General features: G+C 31.6%; 1 protein-coding gene and 2 long non-coding RNA genes across 4 annotated transcripts in view; 2 read left to right on the top strand and 1 right to left on the bottom strand.

Annotated features, from left to right (window-relative positions):
- The window catches only part of LOC127710776 (mRNA export factor GLE1-like), a 40,475-nt gene extending 19,304 nt beyond the window's left edge, over positions 1-21,171 (top strand). For both annotated transcript variants that reach the window (XM_052216735.1, XM_052216736.1), the window contains 8 exons: positions 5,517-5,563; positions 5,966-6,237; positions 7,677-7,801; positions 8,670-8,751; positions 9,362-9,471; positions 12,661-12,873; positions 15,256-15,446; positions 17,325-21,171. In XM_052216735.1, the coding sequence (XP_052072695.1) occupies positions 5,517-5,563; positions 5,966-6,237; positions 7,677-7,801; positions 8,670-8,751; positions 9,362-9,471; positions 12,661-12,873; positions 15,256-15,446; positions 17,325-17,769 (1,485 nt within the window). In that variant the 3' untranslated portion in view covers positions 17,770-21,171. The remainder of the gene's footprint in view (positions 1-5,516; positions 5,564-5,965; positions 6,238-7,676; positions 7,802-8,669; positions 8,752-9,361; positions 9,472-12,660; positions 12,874-15,255; positions 15,447-17,324) is intronic.
- On the bottom strand, positions 5,006-14,990 carry LOC127710789 (uncharacterized). The gene is made up of 2 exons (XR_007986332.1): positions 14,841-14,990; positions 5,006-5,355 (listed from the first exon to the last, which is right to left on the bottom strand). It is a non-coding gene; the product is annotated as an uncharacterized LOC127710789 (long non-coding RNA).
- LOC127710788 (uncharacterized) lies at positions 9,591-11,241 on the top strand. The gene is made up of 5 exons (XR_007986331.1): positions 9,591-9,699; positions 9,757-9,813; positions 10,159-10,215; positions 11,017-11,073; positions 11,188-11,241. It is a non-coding gene; the product is annotated as an uncharacterized LOC127710788 (long non-coding RNA).
- Positions 21,172-21,663: the final 492 nt, after the last annotated feature.

Here is a 21,663-nt window from a genome sequence, read left to right as displayed (position 1 = left end):
CAATAGACCATTAATATTTGGAACTTGATAATATTAAATCTAAATACATATATCTTCGTTGTAAGTTTATTCTAATGTCTTTAGTTTTATGTGGCTGAATTTTCCAGACTTTATCCCACGTTCGTTTAGATCTATAAAGAGGTTAAACTCCTTACTATCCTACTGTCTGTCAATACATTTATTTTTGGCATTGCACTAGTCATGTCTTCTTTGACTGTCCATGACGTTAAAATACTAAATCCCTGGGATGTGTTTTAGTTGATTTTAGTCTCTGATGCATGATTTTTTATTATTAATTGTTTTGGCTTTTAACTAGCTGTCAGTAACTGCGACTACTCTCAAATCGTACTTTCTTGTTTATTTGACCTGTTGATGCTAATTGTATTGCTTTTTTATACGCCCGTTTACGGGACGTATTATGGTATACCTCTGTCCGTCCGTCCGTCTGTCTGTCCGTCCGTCCATCCGTCTGTCCGTCCGTCCGTCCGTCGTCAACATGTCGGACATTAACTCAAAAACGATTTAACCAATTTGCATAGAACTTTGGTGAATTGTTTATATCTATTGACGTGAGCTCCCTTTCGTTTTTTATAAATTTTAGATTTTATGTTTCCGAGTTATGGGGTTTTATTCATTAAAAAAATGGGGATTTTCCAGTTTTCGGACAATAGCTCAAGAATGCTTTCACCAACTTGCAAGAAATTGTGGTGAATTGTTTATATCTATTGACGTGAGCTCCCTTTCGATTTTTATAAATTATAGATTTTACGTTTCCGAGTTATGGGGTTTTATTCATTAAAAAAAGGGGGATTTTCCAGTTTTCGGACAATAGCTCAAGAATGCTTTCACCAACTTGCAAGAAATTGTGGTGAATTTTTTATATCTATTGACATGAGCTCCCTGTCGTTTTTTATAAATTTTAGATTTTACGTTTCCGAGTTATGGGGTTTTATTCATTAAAAAAAGGGGGATTTTCAGTTTTCGGACAAAAAATCAAAAATGCTTTCAGTAGTTCTTATGAAACTTTGGTGAATTGTTTATATATCTATTGATGTAAGCTCCGTTTAGAATTTTATAAATTTTTCATTTATCATTTCTGAGTTATGGGGTTTTATTCATTAAAAAAGGGGGGAATTTTCCAGTTTTCGGACAATAACTCAAAAATGCTGTCAGCAATTCTCATGAAACTTTGGTGAATTGTTTATATCTATTGATGTAAGCTCCCTTTACATTTTCATAAATTTCTAATATGACATTGAGAATTAATTGAACTTTATTTGTTTATAGTCTGACAACAGATTTACTAAGTATTGCGCAACGGCACAGTGTATTGCACAACAACAAGAAATCTTTAATTGAATATAAATTCAATTCATATAACCAATTTCAAGTTCTTTGACTACATTTATTCAGAAACCTATAATATGTCAAATATTTAATTACAATCCAAATTCAGACCTGTATCAAGCTTGAATATTGTGTCCATTTTTGCCCCAACTGTTCAGGGTTGGACCTCTGCGGGCGTATCCAGCTGCGCTCAGCGAAGCAGTTTATTGTTATTTAATGTTATTCAGGGTTATATCTGGTCTATATACCAGCTTTGATAAGTGTTTGGTATAACTATAAATTTTCACTTCGTACTATGAACATCAAAATTATTTATTTTGTAAAAATATTTCCTTTCTCTATTGGTACTGTACACGTATACCTAACAACAAAATTATTTTCATTTACCTGTGTTTAAAGTTTTTGCAAATGGCTGATATTTTTGTTAGAGCATATTGTTTTTCTTTAATTGTTTTACATTTCTTACTGATATAACATGTTACTTTTATTATTCTTCCCTTAGTTTATTTATTTTGTATTTACATTGTGTCATAGGTCAAATTTATTTATTCAGTGTATGTTCAATGGTGTTAATATGTCCTTTGATTGAGTTAAGCTATTTCAGTTGATATTTTATAGTGTGTCTTTCTATGTTGTGATGTTACACTATTGTTTCGGAAAAAGGGTGAAGGTTTGGTACCATTAAAACGTTTAAACCCGCTGCATTTGTTTGCACCTGTCCTAAGTCAGGAATCTGATGTTCAGTAGTTGTCGTTTGTTGATGTGGTTCATAAGTGTTTCTCGTTTCTCGTTTTTTATATAGATTAGACCGTTGGTTTTCCCGTTTGAATGGTTTTACACTAGTAATTTTTTGGGGCCCTTTATAGCTTACTGTTCGGTGTGAGCCAAGGCTCCGTGTTGAAGACCGTACTGTGACCTATAATGGTTTACTTTTATAGATTTTGACTTGGATGGAGAGTTGTCTCATTGGCACTCATACCACATCTTCTTATATCTATTTATCACTACTTTTGTGTTAAATAAAACATAGTGCATTGAGCACAACATTCTAAACATTTCAAGAAATATATCAATGAATATATACTCACATATTCAAGTTACAAAATGACGTGTATGTGTATAACCAATACTTGCCAAGAAAATTACATAGATTGTGCATGGTGCATGGATCTAGTATCTATTTTAAATATATCAATGATGTCATTGTTAAAGTGATATTTGAAGTTGGAGTTATTTTCAATTGCCCATAATTGTACATTTGTAGTTGATCCAATTCATATAATTGCCTTCTTACGCTTAATGTAATGCAAGTTTTAATTTTAAGTTCCCAATGCAAAATGAATGCAATCTTTACCCTTTCCACTTAGATTATGCCCTACTATAGTATAATAAGACATTTTGTTTTCTGGTCTGTTTGTCCATCAGTTCTCAAGTCTGTCCTTCCTCTGATTGGTTAAAGATTTGGTTTTAAGTAGCTCAAAATAGTTTACCATGATGTTATAGTAACATCAACTTGAAACTAAGTACACATGTTTAATATGATGTAAATTCTTTAGAATATATACCAAATTCAGGGTTTTAACAAATTAAGTAGTTCACAGGACCTGAAAATATGATAGTGCAACTGGGGTATGGGGTCTTAAGTAAAGATTTATGATCTGGTAATGTTAAGAAGTACCGAAAACATTTACCTTCACTAACACCAAAGTTTATCCAATTACTGTTTTTGATTTTACTGCATTAAAGGGCAGACATATCTCTGAGTCAAATTTTATTGAGATTGTTAGTTTGATGTGATATTTGCCAAAACTTAAACATCTTTTTATTAGCAGTAATTAATTTATATGAAAGGAAATAAATGTTTGTTTTTATTATACGTCCGCAAAAGAAATTTTGTGGTCGTATATTGGTATGACGTTGGCGTCGTCGTCGTCGTCTGGCGTCGTCCGGCGTATTCCGAAGACACATTGGTTTTCGCACTCTAACTTTAGTTTAAGTGAATGGATCTCTATGAAATTTTGCCACAAGGTTCAATACCACAAAAGAAAGGTTGGGATTGATTTTGGGGGTTATGGTACCAACAGTAAAGGAATTAGGGGCCAAAAAGGGGCCAAAAATAAGCATTTTTGTAACTTCCAGACATAACTTTTGTGTTAGTTATGGATCTCTGTGACATTGTACCACAAGGTTCCATATCACAAAAGGAATGCTGGGATTGATTTTGGGGGTAATTGCCTCAAAATTTTAGGAATTAGGGGCCAAAAAAGGGGCAAAAAACAAGCATTTTTCTAGTTTCATGACAATAACTTGTGTGTTAGTGTATGGATCTTTCTGAAATTGTACTACAAGGTTCCATATCACAAAGGGAAAGCTGGAATTAAGTTTGGGCGTAATTGCCGAAACGTTTAGGAATTGGGGGCCAAAAAGGGGCCAAAAATAAGCATTTTTCTAGTTTCCAGACAATAACTTGTGTTCAAGTGTATGGATCTCTCTGAAATTGTACTGCAAGGTACCATACCACAAAGGGAAGGCTGGGATTGATGATGGGGGTAATTGCCTCAATATTTTAGGAATTAGGGGCCAGAAAGGACAAAAAACAAGCATTTTTCTAGTTTCAGGACAATAACTTGTGTGTAAGTGTATGGATCTTTCTGAAATTGTACTACAAGGTTCCATATCACAAAGGGAAAGCTGGGTTTGAGTTTGGGGGTAATTGCCCTAAACGTTTAGGAATTTGGGGCCAAAAAGGGGCCAAAAAACACATTTTTCAAGTTTCCAGACAATAACTTGTGTTCAAGTTTATGGATCTCTCTGAAATTGTACTGCAAGGTACCATACCACAAAGGGAAGGCTGGGATTGAGTTTGGGGGTGATGAATCATAAGGGGGTTCAAAAAATTTGGGTGGGGGATTTTTTTTATTTCCTTTTTTTTTCTTTTTTTCCTTTTTTTTTTCTTTTAAAATTTTCCAATTTATGTTGGTTATTTCTGATTTATATTTAAAAGCAAATAATAATGATATGGTAGGAGATACACACCAAACAGGATGTGTAAATTATTATATAATAAGTATTGTGCAATAGCAAGAAATTTTCAATTGCACAGTATTGCACAATAGCAAGAAATCTTCAATTGCACAGTATTGTGCAATAGCAAGAAATCTTCAATTGCACAGTATTGCACAATAGCAAGAAATATCCAATAGCACAATATTGCGCAATAGCAAGAAATTGTCAATTGTACAGTATTGCGCAATAGCAAGAAATATTTAATTGCACAGTATTGTGCAAAAGAAGATACTTCGTATAAATTGCTTATTTCTTGACCAAATTCAATGGGGTTTTATTCTTGAATTCTTGGGGTTCTTTAATATGCTGAATCTAACCGTGTATTTAGTTTTTGGATTTTGGGCCCCTTTATAAATTGGTCCACATTGAGGTCAAAAGGGTCCAAAATTAAACTTTGTTTGATTTCATCAAAAATTGAATTATTGGGGTTCTTTGATATGCCGAATCTAACCGTGAATTTAGATTCTTAATTTTTGGTTCCGTTTTCAAATTGGTCTACATTAAGGTCCAAAGGGTCCAAAATTAAACTTAGTTTGATTTTAACAAAAATTGAATTCTTAGGGTTCTTTGATATGCTGAATCTAAACATGTATTTAGATTTTTGATTATGGGCCCAGTTTTCAAGTTGGTCCAAATCGGGGTCCAAAATTAAACTTTGTTTGATTTCAACAAAAATTGAATATATGGGGTTCATTGATATGCTGAATCTTACCATGTACTTAGATTTTTGATTTTTGGGCCCCGTTATCAACTTTGTCCACATTGAGGTAAAAAGGGTCCAAAATTAAACTTTGTTTGATTTCATCAAAAATTGAATTCTTGGGGTTCTTTGATATGCTGAATTTAACCATGTATTTAGATTTTGGATATTGGACCATAATAGGTGAATGTCCAATTTAAAATTTTTAAGTTCTTAGACCACATTCATTCTGTGTCAGAAACCTATGCTGTGTCAAATATTTAATCACAATCCAAATGCAAAGCTGTATCAAGCTTGAATGTTGTGTCCATACTTGCCCCAACTGTTCAGGGTTCGACCTCTGCGGTCGTATCAAGCTGCGCCCTGCGGAGCATTTTATTCTATTTATAATTTATGGTTATAGATGTTACAGAAGAAACATGAAAAATTAAAAGAAGAAATAAAGAGAAAGTTAGTATACAATATGAATAATTCATGCATTTTAATATTTTAATTTCCATTAAATAGTTGAATGGAATGCTTAGAGACATAGATGTACTCTTAAGTGATCACTTGTTTATAAAAGTCTATTTTTAGTGACCATTATTATTCCTCCAAATTAAATTTACTATTTGAATTACCTCTAGTGACCTTCTGTCTTACTGGACAAGTGACTTTGGTACTCTAAATGTTTACTGTTTTATTACCATTAACATTTATATATATTTAACATGCAAAAGATGCTGAGACAGATGCCACAGTTTTAGATATCATACTGAAATTTAGGCTATACTGTTAAAATTCCAAATCAGTTTTGAAATATGAAAATTTTAAATTATTTTTCAACTTAATAACTAAGTGTTTTCATTGTAGAGAAAAAGAAAGACAGGATAGAATCCAGATAGCCCAGACTATAAGAAATGATATTGCTACTATAATGGAGAGACTGAAAACTATGTATGAACAGTTTACCCCAAAAGACAAACTGCCCGAATCGTTGAAAAAAGCACTTAATTTAGTCAGCAATAAACTTACAGAGGTCACACAGATGGCTTCAAGAGATGTTGATACAAATGAAGTTGTTAAGATGACAGAAATTCTCAAGCTTTGTCTAAATGCATATGAATATATGAGAAAAGAATATGGTAGGTTTTATTTGTTAGCTTATTTGAAGTCTTAATTAACATACAATTGGGTTCATCATAAGCTTTACAAGCTTTTCTGTAACCAAAAGTGACCTAAACGAGCTGTGAATGATTATTTAATTCATGTGATGGATATACTAATGTAATGCCTGTACAGATCTATATTTAGATATGACTGTCATAACCAACAATGTCTTTGATTGACTAAGCATCGTACAGCTTGAAATGTTCCATGTCATGGACTAACTACCAATTATGCTTTAAGGGGTGTCACTCAAGGTAATTTGATAGTTCCTAAGCCAAAAACTGAACTGTTTAAAAAATCTTTTGCTTATTTTGGATCAATTTATGGAACGGACTACCATATGAAATGCGTAAAGTGCAAAACACTTTTTCTTTTAAACAAATTATAAAACAATACTTGAGACAGTCCCAATATTCAGTCTTGAAATGATTGCAACTATTACTCTTTTTTTTAGAATGTATGATTTTGATTTGTATATAATATCTATTCACTACATGCAATCTGTAACTGTTTTATATGTTCTAATTATGGTACATGTACAGTGAACTATCATGACTATACTATTGTGTTAATATGTTGTATGTTTGCTTTTTTTCTCTTATTATTATTTTTTACATGTATTCTATATGAGGGCCTCAGGGAAGATTAGTAATTGTAACCAACTGTGTTTACCCTCTTTAAATAAAGAATTTATTATTATTATTATTATTATTATAATACACATATATTTTGTTATTATGTTTGACTGTTCCTCCATTTAATGTATATATTTTATGCTGATTGAAAACTTATTATTCCAACCATTTCTATTTCTTAATCCTTAGATGGTAAAAGGAGAATTGAGTATTCATGTTGCACAGCAAGGCCTAGGTATTCTCCTCAGTGTTGCTGTAAACACCTTATGTTAAGATTTTGGTGAGGTCCATTCAGATACCTAGTTATAATAAATCATTGATATGTCAAATTTCAGTTTGTTTTATTGTTCAATTGTCAGTTTCTTCATTAGATTATAATTTAATTTTGGATGTAACACGTCTTCTGATTGGCTGAAAGTGTTTTGTCTATCAGCTCATAGACATAATTTTGTCATGTGACCGTGACGTCATCAACGTTTTTATCATGATTTACCCCTTTTTAAAATTAAATTATAAGGAATGACTGTAATATTTTTTTCTGTCTATTCGAAATAACCTAAAAAATGTGGTGCACACTTTTAAATAACCCGCTACGTGGGTTATTCAGTGTGCACCACATTTTTGATGTTATTTCTTCATAGACAGAAAAAATATTACAGTCATTCCTTAAATGACAATAAGATAGAGTAGATATATATAAATGAAGAATTACCATTGTATTTATGATGCTTTTGGTTTATGAATCAAACATACATTTATACTGATGGTTTTTTTTGCAGATGAGTTAACAAAGAAAATTAAAGAAGAGCAAGCTAAAGAGGAAGCAGAAAAGAAAGCCAGAGCAGAAATAGAGGCCAAGGCAAGAGCTGAAGCTGCTGCTGCTGCTGCTGCTAAAGTTACAGTGGTAGGTCTGATAATAATTAACTTGAAACAGATCTCTACTTTTGTGTCATCTGCTGAAATACTCTAAGGACATGATGTAGGTGTACACAAATCTCCAATTTTGTCTCACCTTCCATGAAATACTCTAGTACATGATGTAGTTTTTTTAATTCATGTGTTGACAGCAGTGGATGCAGCATGAACAATTGTTTAAGTTATGATTTGATCAGGAACAGCTCATGCTGAGTTATTGATTTCCATACAATTCAGAACAAGAATCCTTATTGTATTTTGTTACATGTGGAACTATTTAGTCCAGCCCCTCAAAGCTAGATGTTTCACCAGTCAACAAGTAAATGACATTTTTTGATTGGGTTTGAATTTTGTCTACAATAAAGGGGCTAAGGTTAATCAACCATCATAGGAATGATCCAATTTGTGAATAACCCTTTTAAATTAACTTTTCTTTTATATCCAAGATTTGTTATCAAAGCTAATGATTTGCAGAGTTTATATATCTCTTCAGAACAAAAAGTTATTGTTATAATCTTTGTTTAAATGACATTTGTTGATCATGCAAGACTTGAGGGCTTTAATTTTTTCCAGAACTTTTTTACAAAAACAAATCATGGAAAAAAATCAAAAAAATTTCAGAAACATTTGAAACATATCTTTTTGTATGACATGCATAGCATGCACTGATATTTAGACTGTTACCCATTCAAAATCCATAAAAGCTGCTGTAATGGTGCACAGATTCACAAGTTTAAGGTATCCAATGAGAACTTATAAAAAAATGTCTTTCAGATAAAACTGGTATATATGCTATTTTGATATTTTTTTTTATTTAAATGATTTATTGGAAACCTCTTATATGACATAATTTATAGGTCCCTCCAACACCAGGAGTACCATCAAGTCCTCTTGCTACCTCCACACCAGCACCATCATCATCCTCAAGATCTGCTGCAGGTTTGTATTTATTTGGAGATATCCTTAGGACTTGGTCAAGATGATATGAATTTTAAGGGTAAATTTTCAATAGACCAATGTTTGCAATTTCTGTAGTACAATATGCCTACAACTGTACCTTTCAAAAACTGTTGAAATTTTCAGTATCATAATAAAAGTGTGATAATATCTGTAGCAATGTAGGACATCATGATAATATGACCAGTCTTATCCATATGTCAAATATTAAGATATTCTACCTACATATACTACTATAATCATATTATAATTTCTCCAAAGTTTTTCCATCTTATTGTATGCATACTAACCAAAATCTAGAATTATTTCCGGTAAAACTTTTGATGAATGACTTTTTGGAAATTGTATGCCGATTAATTATTGAATTAATCATTCTTTTTGATGTGTTAATTGAAAATTCATAGCTATTAAATCATATCCAACTCTGATAGTTATTCTTGAAATCCTGGATTATTACCTTTATTTTTGAAAATATAACTCAATTTTAATTATTGTGAATAAAATGATTCAATTTCAAATATGAAGAGATATTTTACCTGGTATATAATTGATTGAGATAAAGTTTACATATGAATATTTCATGATTTTCCAGAGGCTGTATTAAGATGTGTAGATCAGAATGCTTTTACACAGTATACCAATCTCCAGGTGCTAATAAAGAAAGCCGATGAAGACTCTAAAACTTTGTTCAATAATCCACAGGTACTAATTAATTATTTTAATATTCAATGTCCGTGAAGTTTTGACAATAATCCACAGGTACTAATTAATCATTTTCCTATTCAATGTCTGTGAAGTTTTGACCATAATCCAAAGGTACTAATTAATCATTTTCCTATTCAATGTCTGTGAAGTTTTGACAATAATCCACAGGTACTAATTAATCATTTTCCTATTCAATGTCTGTGAAGTTTTGACAATAATCCACAGGTACTAATTAATCATTTTCATATTCAATGTCTGTGAAGTTTTGACCATTATCCACAGGTACTAATTAATCATTTTCCTATTCAATGTCTGTGAAGTTTTGACAATAATCCACAGGTACTAATTAATCATTTTCCTATTCAATATCTGTGAACTTTTGACTAATTATCCACAGGTACTAATTAATCATTTTCCTATTCAATGTCTTTGAAGTTTTTACCATTATCCACAGGAACTAATTAATCATTTTCCTATTCAATGTCTGTGAAGTTTTGACAATAATCCACAGGTACTAATTAATCATTTTCCTATTCAATGTCTGTGAAGTTTTGACAATAATCCACAGGTACTAATTAATCATTTTCCTATTCAATGTCTGTGAACTTTTGACTAATTATCCACAGGTACTAATTAATCATTTTGCTATTTAATGTCTGTGAACTTTTGACTAATTATCCACAGGTACTAATTAATCATTTTCCTATTCAATGTCTGTGAAGTTTTGACAATAATCCACAGGTACTAATTACTCATTTTCCTATTCAATGTCAGTGAAGTTTTGACCATTATCCACAGGTACTAATTAATCATTTTAATATTCAATGTCTGTGAAGTTTTGACCATTATCTTCAGGTACTAATTAATCATTTTCCTATTCAATGTCTGTGAAGTTTTGACCATAATCCACAGGTACTAATTAATCATTTTCCTATTTAATGTCTGTGAAGTTTTTACCATTATCCACAGGTACTAATTAATCATTTTCCTATTTAATGTCTGTAAAGTTTTGACCATAATCCACAGGTACTAATTAATAATTTTCCTATTCAATGTCTGTGAAGTTTTGACAATAATCCACGGGTAATAATTAATCATTTTCCTATTCAATGTCTGTGAACTTTTGACTAATTATCCACAGGTACTAATTAATCATTTTCCTATTCAATGTCTTTGAAGTTTTGACCAATATCCACAGGTACTAATTAATCATTTTCCTATTTAATGTCTGTAAAGTTTTGACCATAATCCACAGGTACTAATTAATAATTTTCCTATTCAATGTCTGTGAAGTTTTGACAATAATCCACGCGTAATAATTAATCATTTTCCTATTCAATGTCTGTGAACTTTTGACTAATTATCCACAGGTACTAATTAATCATTTTCCTATTCAATGTCTTTGAAGTTTTGACCATTATCCACAGGAACTAATTAAATCATTTTCCTATTCAATGTCTGTGAAGTTTTGACAATAATCCACAGGTACTAAATAATCATTTTCCTATTCAATGTCTGTGAAGTTTTGACCATTATCCACAGGTACTAATTAATCATTTTCCTATTCAATGTCTGTGAAGTTTTGACAATAATCCACAGGTACTAATTAATCATTTTCCTATTGAATGTCTGTGAAGTTTTGACCATTATCCACAGGTACTAATGAACTATTTTAATATTCAATGTCTGTGAAGTTTTGACCATTATCCACAGGTACTAATTAATCATTTTCCTATTCAATGTCTGTGAAGTTTTGACCATAATCCACAGGTACTAATTAATCATTTTCCTATTTAATGTCTGTGAAGTTTTGACAATAATCCACAGGTACTAATTAATCATTTTCCTATTCAATGTCTGTGAAGTTTTTACCAAAATCCACATGTACTAAATAATCATTTTAATATTCAATGTATGTGAAGTTTTGACAATAATCCACAGGTACTAATTAACCATTTTAATATTCAATGTCTGTGAACTTTTGACCATTATCCACGGGTACTAATTAATCATTTTAATATTCAATGTCTTTGAAGTTTTGACCATTATCCACAGGTACTAATTAACCATTTTAATATTCAATGTCTGTGAACTTTTGACCATTATCCACGGGTACTAATTAATCATTTTAATATTCAATGTCTTTGAAGTTTTGACCATTATCCACAGGTACTAATTAATCATTTTAATATTCAATGTCTGTGAAGTTTTGACCATTATCCACAGGTACTAATTAATCATTTTAATATTCAATGTCTGTGAAGTTTTGACAATGATCCACCGGTACTAATTAATCATTTTCCTATTCAATGTCTTTGAAGTTTTGACCATTATCCACAGGTACTAATTAACCATTTTAATATTCAATGTCTGTGAAGTTTTGAAAATTTTCTCCTAATCTTTGAACCAGCACTTCCTATTTTCCCTAAATTTTCTACATTACTATGTTTAGGTAACTTTTAATATGCTATTCAAATATGTCAAAAAGATAGGTTTTGATATAAAATGGTCATTTAAGTCTGACCATGAAGTCATTAAATGAATTGCAGCTTTAGATACAAGACTTTACAGCAATTTTGTACAGATTTTATCAATTTGTAAACTGGAATATTATCCTACAAATTGAAAAAAAAACCAAAAGTTTTAATATACTCGGAATGATAAATCTATAAAATTCCAAATGCACATATATTTTGTAGGAAGCATGTACATTTCACTTTGAAAAATTACACATTGCACACAAATTCTATTTAAGTGAAAACACTGACACAGTATAAACTTTACTAGATGTACAACAGCAACACAATATTTTAATGCAATGATTACGAATAAAAGGTGATGTGGCATATATGTCAATGAGACAGCAAGCAAGCACCACAATTAACCAAAAGACATCTGAAGGTCAACATAAAGTCATCAACAATAGATATGTATTGTTGTATTTGTATATTGTGATTGCTGGGCCATCTTGAAATTGCACTGAGGTGAGAGTTTTTGTTCCATGTTGACGGCCTAAGTGTGACTTTGAGAAGGAGAACAGCAATAAAAGCATTTACTTTGCCCTTGTCTATTCTTGAAAAATTGCAATAATAAATGCACACAAAAATTTCTTAATTAAATTTATGTATTGTTTTACTTTGCTGCCCAGCTAGTGAGGCATATCTCTTTGTAAACCCTTTTTTTCAGCTGAAGAAGATGAAATTTGACATCCAGAAATCTATTAACACGCCTATCAACAATATATCACCAGTGAGTGGTGATCATCTGAATGACCAACTGACCAGGCTATTGACATTGCTAGCTGGACGGACAGTAGATTTGTCTGGAAAACGATTTTCCTTGGCTGCCTGTCCTCAGGCACTACCATTCTGTAAATATTTGATAGCCAAAATGATTGTGGTAAGTATAGTTTTTTCCAAAGTAAAAAAAAAATATTAATATATTCATTAATGTAATGGTTCAATGAACTGCTCCTGAACCACTGACAGAATTTTATTAAATTTCACAGAATCTTAATCACATGATGTACTTTTATGCCTCCTATTTTGTCACTTTTTGCTGAAACATCTTTTTATACGACCACAAAAATTAAAAAATTTTTGGTCGTATATTGGTATGACGTTGGCGTCGTCCGGCATCGTCCGAAGACACATTGATTTTCGCACTCTAACTTTAGTTTAAGTGAATGGATCTCCATGAAATTTTACCATAAGGTTCAATACCACGAAAGGAAGGTTGGGATTGATTTTGGGGGTTATGGTACCAACAGTTAAGGAATTAGGGGCCAAAAAGGGGCCAAAAATAAGCATTTTTGTAACTTCCAGACAATAACTTGTATGTAAGTGTATGGATCTCTCTGACATTGTACCACAAGGTTCCATATCACAAAGGGAAGGCTGTTATTGATTTTGGGGGTAATTGCCTCAAAATTTTAGGAATTAGGGGCCAAAAAAGGGGCAAAAAACAAGCATTTTTCTAGTTTCATGACAATAACTTGTGTGTAAGTGTTTGGATATTTCTGAAATTGTACTACAAGGTTCTATATCACAAAGGGAAAGCTTGAATTGAGTTTGGGGGTAATTGCCCGAAACGTTTAGGAATTGGGGGCCAAAAAGGGGCCAAAAATAAGCATTTTTCTAGTTTCCAGACAATAACTTGTGTTCAAGTGTATGGATCTCTCTGAAATTGTACTGCAAGGTACCATACCACAAAGGGAAGGCTGGGATTGAGTCTGGGGGTGATGAATCATAAGGGGCTTCAAAAAATTTGGGGGGGGGATTTTTTTTTCTTCTTTTTTTCCTTTTTTTTTTCTTTTAAAATTTTCCATTTTAAGTTGGTTATTTCTGATTAATATTTAAAAGCAAATAATAATGATATGGTAGGAGATACACACCAAACAGGATGTGTAAATTATTATATAATAAGTATTGTGCAATAGCAAGAAATTTTCAATTGCACAGTATTGCACAATAGCAAGAAATCTTCAATTGCACAGTATTGCGCAATAGCAAGAAATCTTCAATTGCACAGTATTGCGCAATAGCAAGAAATATCCAATAGCACAATATTGCGCAATAGCAAGAAATTGTCAATTGTACAGTATTGCACAATAGCAAGAAATATTCAATTGCACAGTATTGTACAAAAGAAGATACTTCGTATAAATTGCTTATTTCTTGATCAATTTCAATGGGGTTTTATTCTTGAATTCTTGGGGTTCTTTAATATGCTGAATCTAACCGTGTATTAAGTTTTTGGATTTTGGGCCCCGTTTTTAAATTGGTCCACATTGAGGTCCAAAGGGTCCAAAATTTAACTTTGTTTGATTTCATCAAAAATTGAATTATTGGGGTTCTTTGATATGCCGAATCTAACCGTGTATTTAGATTCTTAATTTTTGGTTCCGTCTTCAAATTGGTCTACATTAAGGTCCAAAGGGTCCAAAATTAAACTTAGTTTGATTTTAACAAAAATTGAATTTTTAGGGTTCTTTGATATGCTGAATCTAAACATGTATTTAGATTTTTGTTTATGGGCCCAGTTTTCAAGTTGGTCCAAATCGGGGTCCAAAATTAAACTTTGTTTGATTTCAACAAAAATTGAATATATTGGGTTCTTTGATATGCTGAATCTAACCATGTATTTAGATTTTTGATTTTTGGGCCCCGTTATCAACTTTGTCCACATTGAGGTCAAAAGGGTCCAAAATTAAACTTTGTTTGATTTCATCTAAAATTGAATTCTTGGGGTTCTTTGATATGCTGAATCTAACCATGTATTTAGATTTTGGATATTGGACCATAATAGGTGAATGTCCAATTTAAAATTTTTAAGTTCTTAGATAACATTCATTCTGTGTCAGAAACCTATGCTGTGTCAAATATTTAATCACAATCCAAATTCAGAGCTGTATCAAGCTTGAATGTTGTGTCCATACTTGCCCCAACTGTTCAGGGTTCGACCTCTGCGGTCGTATCAAGCTGCGCCCTGCGGAGCATTTTATTTTAAGCATGTATTTGTAATTAAATTCATTTTGCAAGTAATCTGTACTTTGATGGCTATGTGGACTAGTGAACATATTACATAAAACAAAAGAGTATTACGTTGATGTACACAAAACAAGAATCCTATGAAATGCAATATTTCAATTGAGACTAAAAAGTTTTTTTATTAGACAGGAATCAATTTATACACAGTTTTTTTTTCTATAATTTTCACTGTTTATCATATGATATGCTGTTTCTTACATTTCATTATTTTATTTATTATGTTCTCTTACAGAAAAAAGGAGAGGAGCAGGTATCTGCTAAGCACAGTTCAGCTTTTGCTATAGCAGCAGTTACAGTTGGGTTGTTAGCTGATCATCCTGACATACTCCCTATGTTACAGGGACATTTTCACCAGCTGTGTCCATATACAGTACCATACCATATCAGTAAATCTGATGGACAATCTATGGAGGATTATCTGAAGTAAGAAACAAACATACAAATTGAAATATTTCTATCTTTCTCTTGAAGCCAGCTCTTTTGTTTTCTTCAAGTATTCTTGTCTTGAATGCAGTCCCTTTATCATCCATTCTTACTATAAAAAAAATTAAACAAAAAAAGCAGACAAATTTGAGAAAGAATTAATAAAGTATTGCACCAAATAAAAAGCATATTAATCATTTTAAGGTAATATACAGTGCCTCAAATCATTTATTTCCTAGAGCTCTATAGACTAGAAACTTTGATTTCAACAAATTAAAATCTCTTTTTACTATGTAAATATTGTGTAAAGGTGTATTGGTAATTTCTGCTGCATTTGTATTATAAAAAAGATCTCTGATAGATATATAAAGTAGACAGTAGCAAAGCAATGAAAGTTCACTAAAAATAGATACATTTCTGTTTGTTAGTTGTTTAGATACATTTCTGTGTGTCAGTTGTATAGATACATTTCTGTTTGTCAGTTGATTAGATACATTTCTGAGTGTCAGTTGTTTAGATACATTTCTGTGTGTCAGTTGTATAGATACATTTCTGTTTGTCAGTTGTTTAGAAACATTTCTGAGTGTCAGTTGTTTAGTTACATTTCTGTGTGTCAGTTGATTAGATATATTTCTGTGAGTCAGTTGTTTAGATATATTTCTGTGTGTCAGTTATTTAGATACATTTCTGTGTGTCAGTTGATTAAATACATTTCTGTGTGTCAGTTGTTTAGATACATTTCTGTGTGTCAGTTGATTAGATACATTTCTGTGTGTCAGTTGTTTAGATACATTTCTGTGTGTCAGTTGATTATTGTCTGTGTTAAGTCATTATTATTTTGTTTTGACTTTGTTAAAGGGGCACTAGCTGTCAAAGTCATGTTCACTGATTTGACTCAAATTCTCATAATTGATTTATTACCATATAAAACATTTATCCAAATTATAAAAAGTATAAAATAAACTATTTACAGGGCATAGGCTTGATAATAAGTAACTTTGTTTCGTGTGTATTTTAGTCTTGACGCCATCTAATTAACTATCGAGTTGACCTCCAAATACCTCCGATGGTCATATAAGCAATATAAACATAAATAGAAATATAAATAGAAAGTGAACTCATGTAATTTGATTTTTCTAGGTCTGTTTAATTTCATATTATAGATTAAAAATATATGTTAATCATCGTTTTTACCTGTATAAGAATGATTTTTTTGTGGATTGAATCAGTAAATCAAATGATTTACCTTTGTTTCACTTTCAATGTTGACATTCTTTCCCTTTAAATAACTTAACATGCACAATGCATGCATTATCCATCTCTAGCTTAGGGGTTAAATTGAAGTTCACATGAATATGGATTCAATGAGGTCGAATTATTCACTTGCAAGTGAATAATTCATCATCAATGTTTTTTAGCTTATTTTGACAAAATTGAACCATACTGGTTGCTAAAAGCGAATTATTATTTCACTCTCGTAGCTAGCCCTTTTAAGAGAAACATAATTTCTACATATCAAATACTGTAAATTCAGAAATTGTTGTGATGTTTTTATAATTGGAAAAAATGCGACAGTGAAGGGTTTACAATGATAAAAATTTGCACTCATTTGTTTTAGAATATAAAAGAAAATTTTGTGGAAAAAACTTTTACTCAAGCTCCTATTCATATTGTTTATAACTATAGGACATTCTAGGAAAATATATGAATAAAAAGTAATGTCGAATATACTTTAATGAGATAGCAAATCAACAACACAAAGACATGTTAAGGTCAACATAAATATGCAGTGTATAATAACTGGATACCTGTATTTTACATGAACTCATCACAGATACCAGGATTAAAAATTTTTACTCATTATACTTCATATTTCAGGGCTTTGGGATATAAGTATGATTCTGAAGGAAATGCAGAAAAACAAGATCAGTTTCTTAAAAGAATGTCAGGAATAATGAGACTTTATGCTTCAGTCATGGTAGCTCATCCTCCAAGAGGTCCTAATCCATATGGCACTGAGCATGCTTGGGAATGGTTGTCAATGGTGATGAACATTGAGCCTCTTCCTGATATTACAGCAACAATGACATTTGACCTTCTAGAGGTCACAGGACATGCTTTATACAGAGATTATAGAAAACAGTTTGTCAAGTTATTACATGTTTTGATAAAGGAATTCTTACCAAAGTTAAAAAGAGTGGCTTCCCCAAGTGGAGGTGGACCAATGTCAAGGTTGGAAGATTTTTTACAGAATAGTCTAAAACATAATGGAAACATACGACCACCAGAGGGCTTATTAAATCAGCATTTTTGGATGACTTGATGAAGGCTGATTTAGTGGATATTCATTTGTAAAACATAATTATGACATTATTTTTTTTGTATCAAACATTAAATCACACAGAAATTATGAAAAACTAAAAAACACTATAATTGATTCTTCTCTTTTGATAATGTGAAAAAGAACATTCTTTGTTTTATGATGTAAATCATCATGAAGTTGCAGTCAAATATAGCTATCTGTTTCATATGTATAATGATCAAGGGTCCGGAAACAGTCATATATGCCAGTCATGTCCTAAGATGAAACTATTTGTCCTAAACGAGTAATTGGGATTTAGGACAAATTTTATTTTTTTAAAGAAGTAATTTCGGTCATTTCATTGACTCAATGTTTGAAATTGGATTTCTTAATCGCCATTTTGCACTGTCTTGTGTAAGTTGTGATCACTTGTTTTGTTTATAATCCCTTTCCTGTAATAAAACTGCCACTCCAGTAGTTTGATAATCCTGAGGGCCCTCCTAATATCTATATCAATGCCTCCGGGAAACATTGGCTAATGATCGCTAATCACTTTTTACCTGTGGTTTTAATTCACACCTGACAGTGATCACAAGCTCAGAATAATATCTTAACAAAAATTGAAATTCTCTGACAAGTGTATTCATTATTTAATTACTTTTCAAGCAAAGACAATCATCAAATCTGATTTAAAAATTGAACCTAAATTCACGGAGAAAAAAGTATTTTTTCATGTGCTTTATCTACTGTATAATACGCATGTGTGAAATTGTCTTCAGCAAATTTAATATTTAATCGTAAAATGCAAATTGATTTCATGCTAAATTAAACGAGTGCAACTATTGTGTGTTACATTCAAACACTTTTAAAGGTAATAAAATAAAAAAAAAACATAAAAAGCCGGTGATTTCCTGTCAATTTGATAAACAAAACAAATCCCGGAAATGAATCCAGAATTATTCGTACTTTAACATTATCGCTAACTTCCGGTTTTAACTTTTGTCAAATCGAAAGAAACGTTAGCAATGTCTGAGAGATTTACCATTTTGAGTCATTAAAATCATTTCAATTTTAAACTATTGCCTTCCCTAAACTGTTCTTCATGGTAATGGTAAGACATTTACTTAGTAAATGCGATGAAACAGCAATACAAGTTCGTTGATGCTATGAATCTAGTCAAGACTCAAGTTGACATCGACAATTTGGAAAGGGGCACCAACTTTTCAACCATCTCAAAATGACCGAAATTGTGTGGAAAAATTTCCAGATCCTTGATAATGATATATTTTTCATCCTGGAAATTTATTATTCAACTGAGGTTAATGATTAATATCTTGTAAATTGTTTGCCACCAATTCTGTAGTCTCCTGGTAGGGACTTGGTCAAACAAATGATCATACAATTGGTATATTCTGCTGCATCAATAAGTAAGGGGAGTGGATTAAAAAGCAAATACTTGTTTGGCTTATAGTAAGAATAATGTGTGACATTTTTCCTACAGTCTGCAACCTTATGAGCTAACACATTCAATAGCTGACTGGGTGTCAATATAGAACATCACAGGGTATATGCATTTGTCATTAATGAAATTGTCCTTGATATGTATAAATTACTGCCCTTTGATGTTAAACAGTTTTAAACAAATGAATCATAATGAATTTCTGTCTAAATTCAAGTTGATAAGCAGATTTTTACAATATCCTTGTTTTATAGACATTTTCAGATTGTATTTGTTTAAAAAACAGAGTTTATAAATGAGAATATTTATTGTGATATTTGCATAAACATTATTAATGGCATGCACATGGATAATGACATGACTCTGGAAAGAGCCCACTTAGTCTGGGCATGTTAATGTTTAGGATCATAATGAATGAATTTGATGACCTCATGTATACCTTAGAACATGCTATGCCAGGAACTACATGTTACCACTGTATAATTAAAGCCAAAGTGACCATGATATTTACTTGACTTAATAACACCATAGCATCAAACATTGTAAGAGTCACAGCAAATCTATTTTAATTCTTTGGTAGGTGGCATTCAATGCCAAAAACGAGCAGCAACTCCAATGTTATAAAAAAATATTGTCTGTGCTCTGCTTACCCTTCCGGAGCACCTGAGATCACCCCCAGTTTTTGGTGGGGTTCCTGTTGCTTAGTCTTTAGTTTTCTATGTTGTGTCATCTGTACTATTATATGTCTATTTGTCTTTTTATTTTTGGCCATGGCGTTGTCAGTTTGTTTTCGATCTATGAGTTTGACTGTCCCTCTGGTACTGGTATCTTTCGTCCCTCTTTTAGCAACTTTGAACCTAACTTTGTGTAGATACCATAGGAACTAGGTCAGATATGATTGAAAGATCAGATGGGGAAAATTCTTAGAAACTTACAGAAGAAGAATCCATCAAAAATAGATTTAAAATTCAGAGCTTATTGTTTTTTCCTCTTTGATCCATTTATAGCTTTGTAATGGTTAGAAATTAAAATCTTTGAAACAATCCTTACAGTGTATAGATGCATGGGATCAGAATCCCCAAATTATAACAGCCTTTGTATCATGGCAAGACAATTTACATAATTGATTAAAAGGAATAAATAGGATTATCTATCATTATCAAATTCTAAACCTGATTAATGTACAAAACAATAAACGAAAAAAAAATATGACATACAGCACAAACAACAAGCACTGAACTACAGGTCCTTCAATACCTGGTAGTAGTAGTATTAGTTACCAATGGTAGTCAGAGTTCGTTAAAGTTTACCTTATCATATTTTAAGGATGGGTCAGGTTTAGGAATTTGTGTCAGATGTTCGGTCTCCTTGGTTTTTTTCTGACGATACAGGTTAAAATATTTTGCCCCATAACACCCATTTTTCTTTTCATATAAGACTTCAATAGCTCATAAAAGGTCATTTACCAAAATTTAAGCAGATTCTAGATTTCTTTTTTTTCGATTTGAGACCCAAATAATACCAATGCAAATATAAGGTAAAAGTCCAAGTCAGCCTTTTACCGCCATTTAAAAAAAAATAAATATCTCGAAAAGGAGCTCCATAACCTATCAATATATTTAGCTAATGGTGTTCCTTAACTAATGCTCTTCTGACTTATAGTATCAATTTTAAATTCTAGATTTTGTTAATTTCACCTAAGTACATACTTAAATATAAATTACAACATTATATTATTTATGTGTGCATGTAAGTACGTAGCATGAGAATTATTTCTGAAAAAAACACACTTTTTAAAGGACAATATAGTTGTACAAGTCACTAAAAATTTAATTGCTTTATTGTGTTTTGATGATATATGACTTGGTTTAATTGATCATTGTAATGTGAATATTCTTGTGTTATATTGTATATACACAATGTTGAATATTGTAATAAACATAAAGAAGTCAAGGTCATTAAACGTCATAGTTGTAGTAAATGAAATTAACCCTTTTTTGTGCATCAAAAGATCTGGAAAGACCTACATCAGTAACACTCAAACCTCAACATCTTAAAGCCTTGAAGGAATAAATGAGGGAGTGGACAGCTTTTGAGGGTATGGGAAGCGGGAGAACTGGGGGCGGGAGGTGGGAGAGAAAAAAAGATTCTAAAGTGGGAGGTGGGAGATAGGGGGCGGGAGGTGGGAGAAGGGTACCCCCCTGTCCACCCCCTCATAAATATGTAAAAACTTCAGAAGTGAATTAACTAAAAGGGACTTAATAAGAACTGCCAGATTCATCTAATGTCAACTTTGCCTGATGGAGTAATTAATAACTACCAAGTTGAATTTGAATTGCATTGTTTGTATAGGACATACACACTAAATGATGTACTTTCAAAATATGTTACATGCTATGTTGTTTGTCAAACATCTAAACATTTATAAGTTAATGCCCAAAACTGTAAATGCACAT

This window comes from Mytilus californianus, unplaced genomic scaffold, assembly GCF_021869535.1.
Source record: "Mytilus californianus isolate M0D057914Y unplaced genomic scaffold, xbMytCali1.0.p SCAF_8, whole genome shotgun sequence".
NCBI lineage: Eukaryota > Metazoa > Mollusca > Bivalvia > Mytilida > Mytilidae > Mytilus > Mytilus californianus.
The sequence above is the reverse complement of the archived record's forward strand: the minus strand, read 5'-3'. Positions and strand labels throughout refer to the sequence as shown.